Source organism: Apostichopus japonicus, chromosome 19, assembly GCF_037975245.1.
Source record: "Apostichopus japonicus isolate 1M-3 chromosome 19, ASM3797524v1, whole genome shotgun sequence".
Classification (NCBI taxonomy): Eukaryota; Metazoa; Echinodermata; class Holothuroidea; order Aspidochirotida; family Stichopodidae; genus Apostichopus; species Apostichopus japonicus.
In genome coordinates this window covers 13,449,196-13,463,794 of record NC_092579.1, presented here as the reverse complement: position 1 = coordinate 13,463,794, position 14,599 = coordinate 13,449,196, and the positions used below count along the sequence as shown (strand labels likewise).

General features: G+C 37.6%; 1 protein-coding gene across 3 annotated transcripts; it reads left to right on the top strand.

The window, feature by feature from the left end:
* Nucleotides 1–972: 972 nt before the first annotated feature.
* Nucleotides 973–13,403, top strand: LOC139960715 (DNA polymerase subunit gamma-2, mitochondrial-like). 3 transcript variants are annotated; one of them, XM_071959311.1, is made up of 12 exons: nt 973–1,098; nt 1,518–1,710; nt 2,224–2,304; nt 2,886–2,977; nt 3,375–3,495; nt 3,592–3,697; nt 4,612–4,785; nt 5,510–5,647; nt 6,239–6,316; nt 9,185–9,276; nt 10,575–10,671; nt 11,604–13,403. In XM_071959311.1, the coding sequence occupies exons 2-12, from the start codon at nt 1,556–1,558 to the stop codon at nt 11,646–11,648; spliced, it is 1,179 nt and encodes a 392-aa protein (XP_071815412.1). In that variant the 5' UTR covers nt 973–1,098; nt 1,518–1,555; the 3' UTR covers nt 11,649–13,403. The 3 variants fall into 3 exon arrangements, with proteins under 3 accessions (XP_071815412.1, XP_071815411.1, XP_071815413.1); XM_071959310.1 differs by having other exon boundaries at nt 973–1,112; XM_071959312.1 differs by lacking the exon at nt 973–1,098 and adding an exon at nt 1,147–1,265.
* Nucleotides 13,404–14,599: the final 1,196 nt, after the last annotated feature.

The following is a 14,599-nucleotide window of genomic DNA, read 5'->3' as shown; positions in this document are numbered from 1 at the left end:
CTCTATGACTAGCTTAGCGTCAGTCAAATAGGCCTCTATAGTGTTTTCAATTCTTCTGAACATTAGATGTTTCTGCAATTAAAGTGAGACAATCGCTTCTCGATTTTTTGGCTAAGATCATATGTAGCATTATGTTCCCCTTCTAGGGGAATCGTGATACACACCTGACGATAATCACACAAAGTCACGATGCAAAGGGACTGGGGTTGAGAGTGGATCGGTCGTTCGGTTTTTCGTGCCCAGGTTCTTTCCTGGGTGACTATTCTTAGAAAGTCTCATGATTGACATGCCAAAAGTGGTTCAGGCTCACCTGAAAATACTTATTATCACTCCTGGTTCTTTTTCTCGTAGTACTATATTCTTTGTCAAAGTAGAAAACAATTCTTATGCAACATATGACAGTGTTATAGTAAGGTGATGATTGAAATAATGTTATCTCAACAACAGCATTTGTTCTTATCAGTAATACCATTGTCCCTAAGAATTGGTATTTGGTAAAGAAAGTTATGCATGTAATAGCGGTCCGCAAAGGGTTAGGCCCTCGACCTCGTATCTCCCATGATGAATGAGCCACTTCCACCCTTCAGAATCGATGCAAACGGCCGGGATGCATATGTCAGGTCTAAGGAAGTTGAAAAATAGCAATCGATCTAAGTCGGCACGCTCCGAAAACTGCAGATAACTTTTCCGATGTCTGGAAAAACCTCGCGACTAGTCACCGAAAGTTTTCGCAACTCACTCATGGATCGACCGTGCTCCATTATTTGCGGAAGGTGCATTAGAATGCCACAAGTCTATTGCATGGTCTAGGGGGTCTATGCTTCCGCTGAGAACTTAGGCTTGCTCAATTCTTCATTTCCTCCAGTCTTACTTTTCAATTGGTCATCAAACCATGATATCCCCCCTGGAAGCTGAATGTATGATAGCTGTTTGAGTAGCAATTGGGATTGTCTGGTACAGTAGTCTGCTGACGCAGACTACTGTACCAGACAAGCCTAAGGGTTGTAATAATTGTTTTGTGCCCAACGATTTTCCTGTCGGGTCGTGATTCGAATTGGTCGTAAATATAAACTCGAGATAAACCAAAAGAGTCCAACTGTAAGAGTTAAGTGGTAAAAATCGTTCATAAAAATGTACATTCCAAGTAAAAAAGAATGATTAGCGTTATGCGTTCATTATAATATGCCATTTAATATAGTGAAGTCATAATCGATCAAGGTGGTTGACGGATTCGTTAAACTACACCTATCGAATTGTGTAGCCAGGCCAGTGGGAAGAGGTATAGGTACTGTATATTCACAGTAGGCCTACTGTATATCTAGGCTGGATGAAAATTTGAGACACTGATCAATTTCACTGATCTAAATACTTAGTGATTTACATTTAATTATTTACATATATTATATTATTATTATTATGATTGTATTATATTTGTGTGCCATTAATTCTCTTTGAACATGAACAATACATGTATACAAACTTTGCATTGATCTCTCTTGGTCTTTCAAATGGACAAGATGTGGTTATGATCTGAAGTGGCAAAATATACATTCGCATGTCATCCAAAGTTCGTTTGGGTCATTTTAAGAAGGTAATAGCCCTCTGTCAACGATATGGCTTCATCCACCAGTCTACAGCAGCCACAGATACGTTTCCATTGAGCTATGGACATCTTGGTTCAGAATTGAGAAGAAACCTTATCAACTCTTGGTGAGTTTGGTATAAAACCATTTAAAGTTAGTTCTACTGTAGTGAGAATTATTACTATTGAGAGAGTATTGTGGTTACATACTTTCTATCTATATGTGATTGTAGGTTTGAGTCCTGGCCAGATCATTATGTTGAGCCCTTGGGCAAGGCATTTTATCTCCATTGCCTCTCTTCACCCAGTTGTATATATACATTAAATGGGGACCTGCAAGGTAACTAGTAAATAAAGTTGCATGCACCAGTTTGTAGCTGCACCTCTATGGGAAGTTCCCTAGAGGAAGCAGAGATCTACAGTATGTGATGTACTGTTGTTGCCATGGGAATGACTATTTGAATTGTGCACACTTTGTGGAGAAGTCTTGTACAAGATTGTAAACCTTTTTAAAGAGTGGCAACTTTGTTTGGTGTACATGCTGATCTAAGCTGTTACCTTGTCTTTAATATTGAACTAAATATTTATAACCAAGAACTGTGGCACTTATTTTTAAATCATCATCTTTTTTATGAATACAGGTGGAGAGATGTGGTCACGCAACAAGGACTCATTACGGGTGTTGACAGCCCATTCACAAAACACATACAGCATATCTCAGAGTAAGATAATAAAGTTATTTCAAGTGATTATGTTTATTTATGAACTATAGTTTGGCAAATGCTTGTAAATGAGTATATGATAGGATGAGTTTGAAAAGGTTTGTCAAGTTTGCTTGACATCTGTAAAATCATTCTAATATCTCATTTCAAATGTTTTAAATTGAATGCTAAGTTTTGAACTATTTAGTAATCATTTCCCTGATCCATTAAATTTAATCAAGAATGGAATATTTAATTGCTTCAATCACTTTCCCATACTGGATACTGCAAGAAACAAATGCTGATTAATTTTCAATGCACTTTCTAAATTTGCTTACACATATATTACCAACTTTTTCATTAATGTTTCATGTTTTATGGGTTGTATTTTTTTTGCACAATGTTAGAAGCGGTATTGCAGGTGTCGTGCGTATTACAGTACATTCATATTTTGTTGAACATTGTATGTAAAGCACTGTAGTATATGTCACCTCATTTAGATGGCCTGTGATGACATCTCCATTATAGATATAAAGTTATAATAGAATTATCTACCAGTGTGCTTGTTTCAAGCTAATGAGGCAAATAAAACTCTTTTGCAGGGCTTCCACTGCTGCTGCAGCTGATCCAACAGAAGGAACTGAACAGGGCTTTTCAACATCACTAGACAAGGGTGGTAGTATAGCTTTGGCAGGTGAGACAAACACAATGAAACTTCTTCTAAAATTTCTTTCATCTGTCATTTGCAAATTAGTGTTTGCCTAACAATGCCTTAACATAAAAACAAAATAGGAATCAGAAAAGTTATAAAGTAATATGAAATATTCACTAACCCTCCTGAAGTTAAGCAGCTAATTAAATTAATGTAAAAGGAATGTTAAAGTTTATTTTCCCATCTATAGGTCAAATTTATATTAAAACTTAATGCTGAACTCAATTCTTATCGTCATATATTTTATTTAAAGATATATAGAGAACATATATTAAAGGTAGGTCACATTGTCCTACTATGGTTTCCTGAATGTAGAGGTTCTCTGTGTATCACCTCATCTTTATTGAAACATCCATCGAACTTCTCTTTGATTTTTTAGATCTTCTACCTCACTACCAGAATGCTCTTACGATGTCAGAGAGGGGACTTCCTGTCGGACTTGCTACCGTTGGTCACCACCGCAGTCACGGATCATTCAAACCCGACAGATACATTTTCCAGTGAGTATAGATTCTACATTCAGTGAATCCAATGGAAACTAGAACAACTGTATACAAATACATGTCATTGTCATTTGGAATTTATTTCACGTACAGGTCCCATGCTTTCACGTACATGCATCTAAGCTTCTTCTGTGCTCCCAAGGATGCCTCAAGATGGCAAAATATGTGGCAGAGATCAAGGCTTCAGTGGTGGAAAAAGGTAAACCATATAACTACTTCCAAATGGATAGAATGTTTCTCTAGTCCACGAGGAGCTCCCTGGCTGTGCTTTACATTATCAGCAATTTGACAGTAAGAAATTTAGGTGTAGATGAAAAGAAATTTAGGTGTAGATGAAACTGTGTAAAACATTTTCGGTAATGTCAATAATTCAGCTCATGTATGAAAATCTAGAGGATAAAATGTATGTGATGTACAGTAGTCAATCGATGAGCAGTTTATATACAAGATCCTATCTTCAAAACTCTGTGTTCTAAATAAATCTCTGGAACCTCAAAGTGTTCAAAGCAAGTTATTCTTTGACTTTTATATATCAGAAATGGAATTCAACTCCTGTACTTGTAAGCTTTCCCAACTTTTCCCTTGGCAAACCCATATTGTGATTTTACCAAGGCTTGCCATGATCTGTTAATTTCTCTAATGCTGAACATTTGTGAATGTATACTCCTTGGTTATGGATGATCTAACTGTGTATTGACTGATGTGATTGCATTTGCGTGCATATTGGCTGATATGATTGCACATTGGCTGAAGGTTAATAAACAACAGCACACACACATTTATCAAAACTTTGGGAAAGACATCAGAGCATGACAGAAAGGAAGTTTATCATAAGATTCTAAGGAAAAATTTTGTTTACCGATTATATTCTTGGTTTTCCACTACCTGGCTCTTGACCCACCGCAACAGTTTGGTGACACATTAGATCACGACCAATTGTTTGGGAAACATGACCGTAGTCTTCCAAGTGAACTAATCCACCCTATTAAATAGTTCATTTTGATCCTCCTTCTCATAGCCTGGGATAGTTCACTTCATAGCAGACAGGACTGGTTTTTTCCGAGGTAAAAACCATTTATCGCAGTTGTTTTTAATTACTTTTTGGCCTTTCAGTTCAGTTGGACACCTTCAACATTCACAAGTACAGATGTAAGGAATGAGGATGGAAAACAGGTCATTGAAATCAAGTACCCTTTCCCCTGGGGAGAAGACGTAATAGAAAGATTGACCAACCATGGAAGTACACCCATGGAAGAAATTCAGGAAAAGAAGCAGACATTAGTTGGGGTAAGGAAGGCTTCTAATAATGGCCTGTACATATGTGTTCTGTGTACTTGTTTTGACTGTCCGACTTTAAAATAACTCTTAATCCAACTAAGAGATCTCGGTGGCTACAACAGTTTCATTGCTCATTTAATAGCAGGTTTTATATCATATTTCATCATTTCTGGTGGGATGTTTGATGGCATAACATAAATATGTTATGCTGCCGATTACCCCTTTCTTTCCTTCAGTGGCAAAATGCTGCAATAATAGTTCTAATTGGACAACAGTGATTGTGTACTGGTTAAGTCATTTATGCATGTACTCCTAAACTAAATCCACTTGCGAGAGTTCATCATCAACCACACAAAATCTCTCAGACAAAAGTACCAAAAAGAAACAGAACTGTTAAAGTACATATGGAACCAGAAAAGAGGGGGAATTAGCCACAGTGCAAGCTGGGAGATAGTAAAGGAATCCAACATGCACAAAAGTGAATCGGGCCAGTGCAACCTTTGCGTAGAAGAAAAGCTGGCAATCTTACGTACCAAGGACGGTATAAACCAAAAAACAGAGCTCATCTCAAAGTGTCGCCATGTCAACAAACCACCCGACTCTGCTAGGAAGAAATAACATGTTAAGGTCACATACACGAATGTTTATGTCCAGTTGTCTGATATATATATCTCTACACACACTGACACACACAACTGCATACTCTTTGTTTGGTCTGCTTTTAACTTCATAGGTCAGAGATGGCAGGAAACTCATCATTCCTCATCTAATTCAATCTGTCGGATATTTAGAGGGCGGTATGCTTGCTTATCTCCTGGAGGCATATCAGGATGTCAATGTCCCAACTACTACAGGCAAGAAAAAGAGACAGGTATTAAAATCCTCTGACTTCATCATGGGTTTCATTCTTGTTTTTGCTTTCAATATTAACAACTATATATATATATTATTTTTTTGGGGGGTGGGGGAGACAAACTTAATTAGAACACTGAACAATGAATGCAATAAAAATTAGACAGAACAAAGAGCAGTGGCATGGTTTTTCCATTTATTAATATTTTATTGCTAGCTAGAAAATTAAAAATATTAAAATGTTAAAAAATGTTAGCCTCGTTAACCCTCGGTTATTACACACTAGTGTACAGTCAATAGTCAATACATGCAGCTACGGTCAATACCCACAACACAGTGTATATAGCATCGATGGACATCTCAGCAGGGAGTTGTTATAGAACTCCCCGATATCAGGCCCAGATAAAAGATAATAAGGTATCAAGTTTACTGTCTGCATTTTGTAGCAACAAGAAGAAAACTTCACTTGCAAGCAACGGAAAGTTATCTTTTTTCAGAGGGCGGCACGCGGTTTGGGGCGAGTCTTCATTGCCTTTAATGTAATTGTTCTCAATATAAGCTACCAACTCTACATTAGTAATACTGTTAAACTTTGCCTTGTCCTCCACAGTTCATGAGACTACATACCAATCTCTGTCCAGTTAAAGTAGCCATTGTGATCGTTCAGGCTTCAGACCAACTGCAAGAGGTACTGTTCCTTCTCATCGTTAGTCATAATTTAAAATTATTGGAAAAAAGCAAAGCAATGTTTGCGGGATTTGAAGGTTTACAGACACTGCGCTGTACCAACAGAACAATCAAGCCCCTTAGTTGTTGGTGAGCCCTTAGTTGTTGGTGAGCCCTAAGTTGTTGGTGAGCCCTTAGTTGTTGGTGATTCCTTAGTTGTTGGTGATACCTTAGTTGTTGGCGATCCCTTAGTTGTTGGTGAGCCCTTAGTTGGTGGTGATCCCTTAGTTTTTGGTGAGCCCTAAGTTGTTGGTGAGCCCTTAGTTGTTGGTGATACCTTAGTTGTTGGTGAGCCCTTAGTTGTTGGTGACCCCTTAGTTGTTGGTGATACCTTAGTTGTTGGCGATCCCTTAGTTGGTGGTGATCCCTTAGTTGTTGGTGACCCCTTAGTTGTTGGTGACCCCTTAGTTGGTGGTGATCCCTTAGTTGTTGGTGAGCCCTAAGTTGTTGGTGAGCCCTAAGTCGTTGGTGAGCCCTTAGTTGTTGGTGATTCCTTAGTTGTTGGTGATCAATTAGTTGTTGGTGAGCCCTAAGTTGTTGGTGATCCCTTAGTTGTTGGTGATCCCTTAGTTGTTGGTGAGCCCTAAGTTGTTGGTGAGCCCTTAGTTGTTGGTGATTCCTTAGTTGTTGGTAATCCCTTAGTTGTTGGTGACCCCTTAGTTGGTGGTGATCCCTTAGTTGTTGGTGAGCCCTAAGTTGTTGGTGATTCCTTAGTTGTTGGTGATTCCTTAGTTGTTGGTGATACCTTAGTTGTTGGTGATACCTTAGTTGTTGGTGAGCCCTAAGTTGTTGGTGAGCCCTAAGTTATTGGTGATTCCTTAGTTGTTGGTGATACCTTAGTTGTTGGTGAGCCCTAAGTTGTTGGTGATCTCTTAGTTGGTGGTGATCCCTTAGTTGGTGGTGACCCCTTAGTTGTTGGTGATCCCTTAGTTGTCGGTGATCCCTTAGTTGTTGGTGATCCCTTAGTTGTTGGTGATCCATTAGTTGTTGGTGATCCCTTAGTTGTTGGCGATCCATTACTTGGTGGTGATCCCTTAGTTGGTGGCAATCCCTTAGTTGGTGGCAATCCATTAGTTGTTGGTGATCCATTAGTTGTTGGTGATCCATTAGTTGTTGGTGATTCCTTAGTCAGTGGTGAGCCCTTAGTTCAGGGTTGTCCAACCTTTTGCAGAGGAGGGCCACATGGAATGATTATGATGAAGGAGGGGCCGCATGAACCCTACGCTCGATTTTTCGATTTTTTGCCCGAAGCCCAAGGCAACAAAATGTGAGCACTGCGCGCGGAGCGCACTGATTTATTTTCCTTCCTGATAAAACAGATGAATAAAGTCCAGCCGCTGCCCCCCAGCCTCCGCTGAGAGTGTCACACAAACTGACCTTTATGCAGTTTTTGGACCCAGAAGGTTCGAATGATTGATTATATAGCTTCAAATTGTTATCAATAAATCTGCTCACTAAAATTTCGCACCGTAGAGCATCTCTGGCGGGCCGGACGCAACCCTGCGGCGGGCCGGACTGTGGCCCGCGGGCCGTAGGTTGGACAACCCTGCCTTAGTTGGTGGTGATCCTATAGTTGGTGGTGAGCCCTTAGTTGGTGATGATCCCTTAGTTGGTGGTGATCCATTAGTTGTTGGTGATCCCTTAGTTGTTGGTGATCCATTAGTTGGTGGTGATCCCTTAGATGGTGGTGGTCCCTTAGTTGTTGGTGATCCCTTAATTGTTGGTGATCCATTAGTTGTTGGTGATCCCTTAGTTGGTGGTGATCCATTAGTTGGTGGTGATCCATTAGTTGGTGGTGATCCCTTAGTTGATGGCAATCCCTTAGTTGGTGGTGATCCATTAGTTGTTGGTGAGCCCTTAGTTGGTGGCAATCCCTTAGTTGGTGGTGATCCCTATGTACCCATATCTTTGCTGGGGGACACCAGTCAGAAGACAAAGTAACTTGCATAATGTGTAACCATGGACCTCTTCAAAGGTTCACTGGATACAAACCAGAAAGTGGGAGGGAGGGGATTTCAAGAGAAATAGGCATTTTTAAAGTAACTGGAAATTAGACAAAAAATGGAAAAAGACAAAGAAATTTTTGGTCTATAAATGGAATTCTACCAAATAGCTGGAGGCTATTGAAAATTGGGCATAAACTTGAAAATAAGACTCAACTCTTTTTGGGAATATCTTAATTACAGACCTGGTTTAAATGTATTTGGGTGGTTCATATATATTTGCCTAATGTTTTAATATTACTAATATGTTTATCAGTCTGTTCATAAAGAGTGCACACTCACTATCTCAAGTCAAAGGTTTAGAGTCACTATATAGTTACTTATTCTTGCTCTGTTTTATCCTAAATTTCAATCCTCAAATGATTCCATCGCAACTGTTACCTCCACCCCTTTTCCGGAACTACCAGCTATTTCAAATATAACTTGATATTTAAAAGTTTTGAAGTACATTAAATGTTTAACTTCTGTCGTAGCAGTTTCTTAGGTCACAATATATGGAACCACATGGAGTAAATTTAAAATCTCTGACAAATCAGAAATTTCAAATTTTCACATAATTTTGATAATTTTTGGCAAACAAAAGAGAAAGAAATTTTTAAGTTCGAGTACATCAGAGGTACATCCCATCTCTAGTAAAACTGTTTATTTCAATTTGAAATGTATCAGTCTTAAATCAAATAGAGTCACTAAATAGTTACTAATTATAGCTCTGTTCTATCCCCCCCCCCCCAAGAAAAATGGCTCTTTTCCACTTTGAAATGTATCAGTCTTAATCCAAATAAAACAACTGGTCCTTGAATAATTCTGTAAAATAAATTGTTACACAGGTATCTGACTTGTTGGCTAAAGACTTTCGAAGTGCCGATGTGAATGTAATACAAGCAACAGAGGATAAATCTCCATCCAAAACATTTGAAAAGTACGTAACCTCTTTTAATAGTTCCGTCTTTTTACAACAAGTTCAACCGTGCCTGCTGACATTTACATCCACAACAATGTTTTGATTGATGTAGATTTGATGGACGATTGATTTACATACAGGTGTTTTCAATCAGCAGGGATTCTGTTGTTGTAAGGACACGAAACTTAACGGTGGCTGGTATCACCTCTGAATGCGTAGGTTAAACATATTTTGATCTGAAGAATTGGAGGACATGTTGTGTCGGCCTGGAAGAGGGGTCTAAGTTGACTGATTATTTCACGTCCACCTATTCTGGGAGAACATAAACATAAGTATGCTATGAATTGATGTTTGTACTGTACGTGCATAACATTTCCATTACAGGCGTCTGATTCAAGCTATGATGTCCATACAGGGAAAAATTTAAGTGTTCAAAGTTTGTGTAGCAGTTCTGAACATAGTGAATTTTGTTCCTTTGTAAAATGCTATGGTTTCTGTGTACAAAAGTTGCCATACATCTTATGAAGTTGTATTGCAGTCTGCCACCCATTTTGAATAGCACTTTTGCTATATAAATAAATAAATAAAATTTAAATATAAATTATCCCCAGCAAAGGGGTGGCCAACATTGAATTCAATGAAGTTGCAATATGCCCATTGCCCTAGATTAATAGCAGTATGGTAGAAGGACTGTTACTATTAAGTCTATTGCCTTTCTGTATTCCAATTGAAATAGCTAGTTTGGCCAAATGATTTATCAAGGAAGTTTATTTCTCACTGTATTTATTAAAAGTTTGTCAGAACATATGAAACAAAACTTGCAAACAGATATTAAAATGCTGTAAATCAACCCGGTCGCTCAATAAAAAAATAAAACAAGAGACATTCCCAGAAATCCTGACCTGTTATTAAACCTGAAATGTGTGTGAAAGTCAATTTAGGGGTCACACATGAGCAAACTCCATCAGGCACCTTTATAACCACTCTCAAAAGTATTCTCTCTGTAATATGGGGACATTTTATGTATCTTATGTTCACTCTCATACCTGTGTGAGGAAAATTGGAGTATTAGAGAAAGCACTCTTAAAAAAAGAAACATTTTGCAAGGTTTATAGTATATTGAATTACCGAGCTGTTGTGATGGTCAATAATGATTGCATGGACCTGTGACCAATTTTTTGTTGTTGTAAAGTTAGGCGATTAACTGATGCCAAGGATGGAAAAACTTTGAGGGAACTCCAAAATTTGTGAATAGGTCTGTCAGCTTGGAATCTGAAATATCAATCGAAAATGTATGATTTGTTCACATTTCGCAGACTTGATATAATGGGAGTTCCGTACTCCGTTCTACTCACTGAAGACACAGTAAAGAGTGGAACTGTCAAGATAAGAAGCAGAGACACAACGCTTACGGTAAGATAATACTCTCATCTACATCCACAGTCTCATCTCATCTCGCCGGTGCCTTCTAATCATAAGGTCCCGAGTTCGAGTCACTCCCAGATTAATGTATGTTGTCCAGTTACAGAATTGTTGACAATTCACAATTCATAATCATGGACGTTAAATATGAATGTAAGAGACCGACTTTGGTCGGCTTGCGGCTTTGATCCGCCAATGAGGCTTCTTCGCGAGTTCCTGCTTGCAGGGGGATCTGAAATACATACATACATACACACACATTCATACATCTCATCCTATCTCATGTACATCCCCATTAGTGACTTTAGAAGAACCTTGTTCGTTTAGGACTGAAGGATCAAACACACAATTGGACCGAGGTTCAAACAAACACACATTTTGACTGAGGATCAAAAACAAATTGTGACCGAGGATCATATACACACATATTGAGTTAGGATCAAACACAAATTGTGACTGAAGAGTGTACACACACATTTTGTCTCAGGATCAAACATTGATATTGAGTGAGGATCAGACACAAATTATGACTGTGGATCACACACACACAATTTGACTGAGGATCATACACATATTGTGACTGAGCATCACATAATTTTTACTGAATATCATGCACACATGATTTAATACTGAGGGTCGTACACATATTGCGGCTGAATTTTATCCACACTATTTGACCGAGGATTGGACACACATTGTGAATGAGGTTCTCACCACAACTACCTCTGTGATCCTGAAAATGGCAGTGGAGGAATTATCTAGAGAAATGCAGCTTATCATGAAAATGTCAGCGAGTATAAAGAAAGATAAATGGAAACAGGAGAAGAAGATGCAGGCAAGCAAATCTGTAGAAAGTAAGCAAATTCCAAGCCAAATTCTATGTTGTTAATAGGTTCATAGTTTGATCTTTTCTTCTTACGCAGCAAGAGATAAACATCACAAAAGTCATGCAAACACTTCAACTCTGAAGAAGGGAAGAAAAAAGATGTTGAGGCACATTTCTACCGGCAAGGATAGATGCGAAGGAATCATACAAGAAGAATTTCTGCGGACTTTGAATGTTGCCAGAGGCACAATAGTAAGATTGCGGGCGGCTATCTGGAAGTTTGTTTAATCAAATTAGACGGAAGTGATCAGGCCATCGAGGACTCACTTTGTGGACTTTAGAAGTATAGCCACTGCTGTACATTACAGGCATGAGCTTTTTTCGCGAAATATCCGTGATTTCTTTTCTACCTCGGCGACAAAAACTATTATCCTAGCACACTGTAGCATACGCAAACTGGAGCCTATACCGCAATTTTTGCAAAGTTCCGTGATTTTTTTTTACCCCAGGCTCATCACTGACATTAATAGCCCCCTCCTCTACTTGTCAAAAACATTTAAGGCAAGAGAATTGTCTATGTTTAATGTAGTTTATTTAATAATCTGGTGGATAGTGTTACATACAAAATGGCTGCCACCTTCTTACATCAATGCAAGTCTGCACTTTGAGTGAAGATTACAGCAGTGGGAATAATTCAAGAGATTTGTCTACATTTAATGTAGTTTATTTAATAATCTGGTGGATAGTGTTACATACAAAATGGCTGCCACCTCTTACATCAAAGCAAGTCTGCACTTTGAGTGAAGATTTACAGCAGTGGGAATAATTCAAAGAGATAATCTGGGGGATGAAGTCTATTGCTTTATAAGCTTAACTTGCTGGAAATATTTCTGCTTCTTCGGTCATAAATATCACACCGTGATAGCATGTTGTATCGCAAATATATGCTGTGTTCTTTCATTTTCATTCAAATCTGGTGACATTTTTGTGATTTTGCATCTGGCAACAACAGATTGAGTAAATGTCATTGAGGCAAATGAACTGTAAATGTTTCTGTTTGTACTACTTTAAATCATCTGTCCACAAAGCAAAATAATATTCCTATAAACCAAAAGTTGCATTTTCATGAAATTTTTCGATATACAACTATTAACAACTATTAAAGCAAAGATTATAAACGTATCACATATCGAGGTTAAATAAAAAAAAGTGTCTCTTGCAAATAATAAAACGTAAGTGCATGTTTGATATTTTATGAGAAATGGAAGGGAAATATGAAAATTACGTGAAATTGTCCACTGAATATTCCCATTTCTTTTGAGAATGACTTTTAAATCGAAAGCAAACATTACATTGTCATTAATTTTGCGTATGACCAAAATGCCTTTGTATAAAGTAGTTCTACGAAATTTGCTTTTATTGTAATCGCAATATCTTTCCGACCATCATTACAAGTAATTATATGGTGTGTTTATGGGTGTGATATCGAAGTAAAATTTCTGTCCACTTTCTTACATGTAATTATTTATTGTTAGAGAAGAATAAGTATTATGTTAGCCATTTCTCTTGCATCACTATGGTATTTGCAGTATCTTTCCGATCATCATAACAAGTAATTTTATGCGGAGGTGTGATAACCAAGTAAAATTTCTGTTCACTTTTTTACATCGAATTAATTATTCTTAGAGAAAAATAAGAATGTTATTTTGTTAGCTATTTCTCTTGCATCACTCTGGAAAACAGTACTGACTAAGACTATATATTTGTACACACTCTGCTTGTTTAGAACTAGTCAGCTTACTATTCAGAAATTTCACGTATTCCCTTTTTTCTGTTCCTGAAAGTAGGAAAATAAAACTTTTGAGTCTTGAAACAGAGATGCTCTTCATAAAGTTCATCAGCTTTGAATATCCATTTTTCGTTTTGCAATTGGGATACGATCTAATCAAAGTAGAAGAGATCCAGAACCATCATCAACGGTCTATATGATAGGGATATGTTGGATTGATCACTTAACTACAGTGGCTAAATAGGGACATAGGGGAAAAATCTCCCCAAATCTCAAAATTTTGACATTTTATATACAAATTTTAGACTTTTTTTTACCTCTTATGTCAAAATTTTGACTTTTTATCTCAAATTTTGCCTTTTCATCTAAAAATGTTGACTTAAAAAGTCAAAATTTAGACTTTTTATCACAATTTTTTAATTTGCTATGTCCCTATTAAGCCACCATACTTCACCACACCGCTAAACAAAAATCATATTCCATTTGGGAGACATCTTAAATGTTCTTCCACACACAAGGTTGAAGACTTGAGCAAGTCTAACTTTGACATCATAAAGCCACATACTGTTTGCTTGAATCTTTAATACTTTTCTTATTTATTTATTACAATGTCTATTTTCAAGTAGGCAAGTAGGCATTGCAAATGCTGTACCCAAAGCTTTGGAGAAAAGGATATTAAATATTGAACAAGCTGCGACACATTTATCGAGGACCAAGCTTGAACCACACCCCATCAGGACAAAGTGGAAATAATAGGGCGTGTTCCCTAATCACATGGTCAAATCTTAGGGATTATTTAAGACTCTCTTATACTGAGTAACTCCCTCAAACATTAGCATACTCTTTCCAACAACTATGACAGTTTTCAATTTTTCTCCAGAGCACTTACAACATAAATGTGTAAAATTATGGTCAATACCTCTGTCAAGTGTTGTGATACTAACCAAGGTTTGAAAGGTCATCATTACTGCACCCAAATATGCTAATATTGGTCTCTCATTCTCGTAATTAAAACTGAAAAAGGTTTTTTTTTTTTTACCTCTCTGAGATATGTGATTGTATGATGGAAACACACCTCAATGTATGTGCATAATTATTGAGGTCAAAACCTTACAGAAGATACTGTTGACAACTTGAAGCAATTTTAGTACCCTAAAGAGTCAATACTGCTGACTTTTACAAGGGAAGGTCTTGAAACATGAAAACGATTAAACTACAGTAAATTTGGGTTGCATCAACTCTCCGACATGGCAGTATATGCTGACAACTAAGAAATGAAGGCACACACACGAAATACAAACATA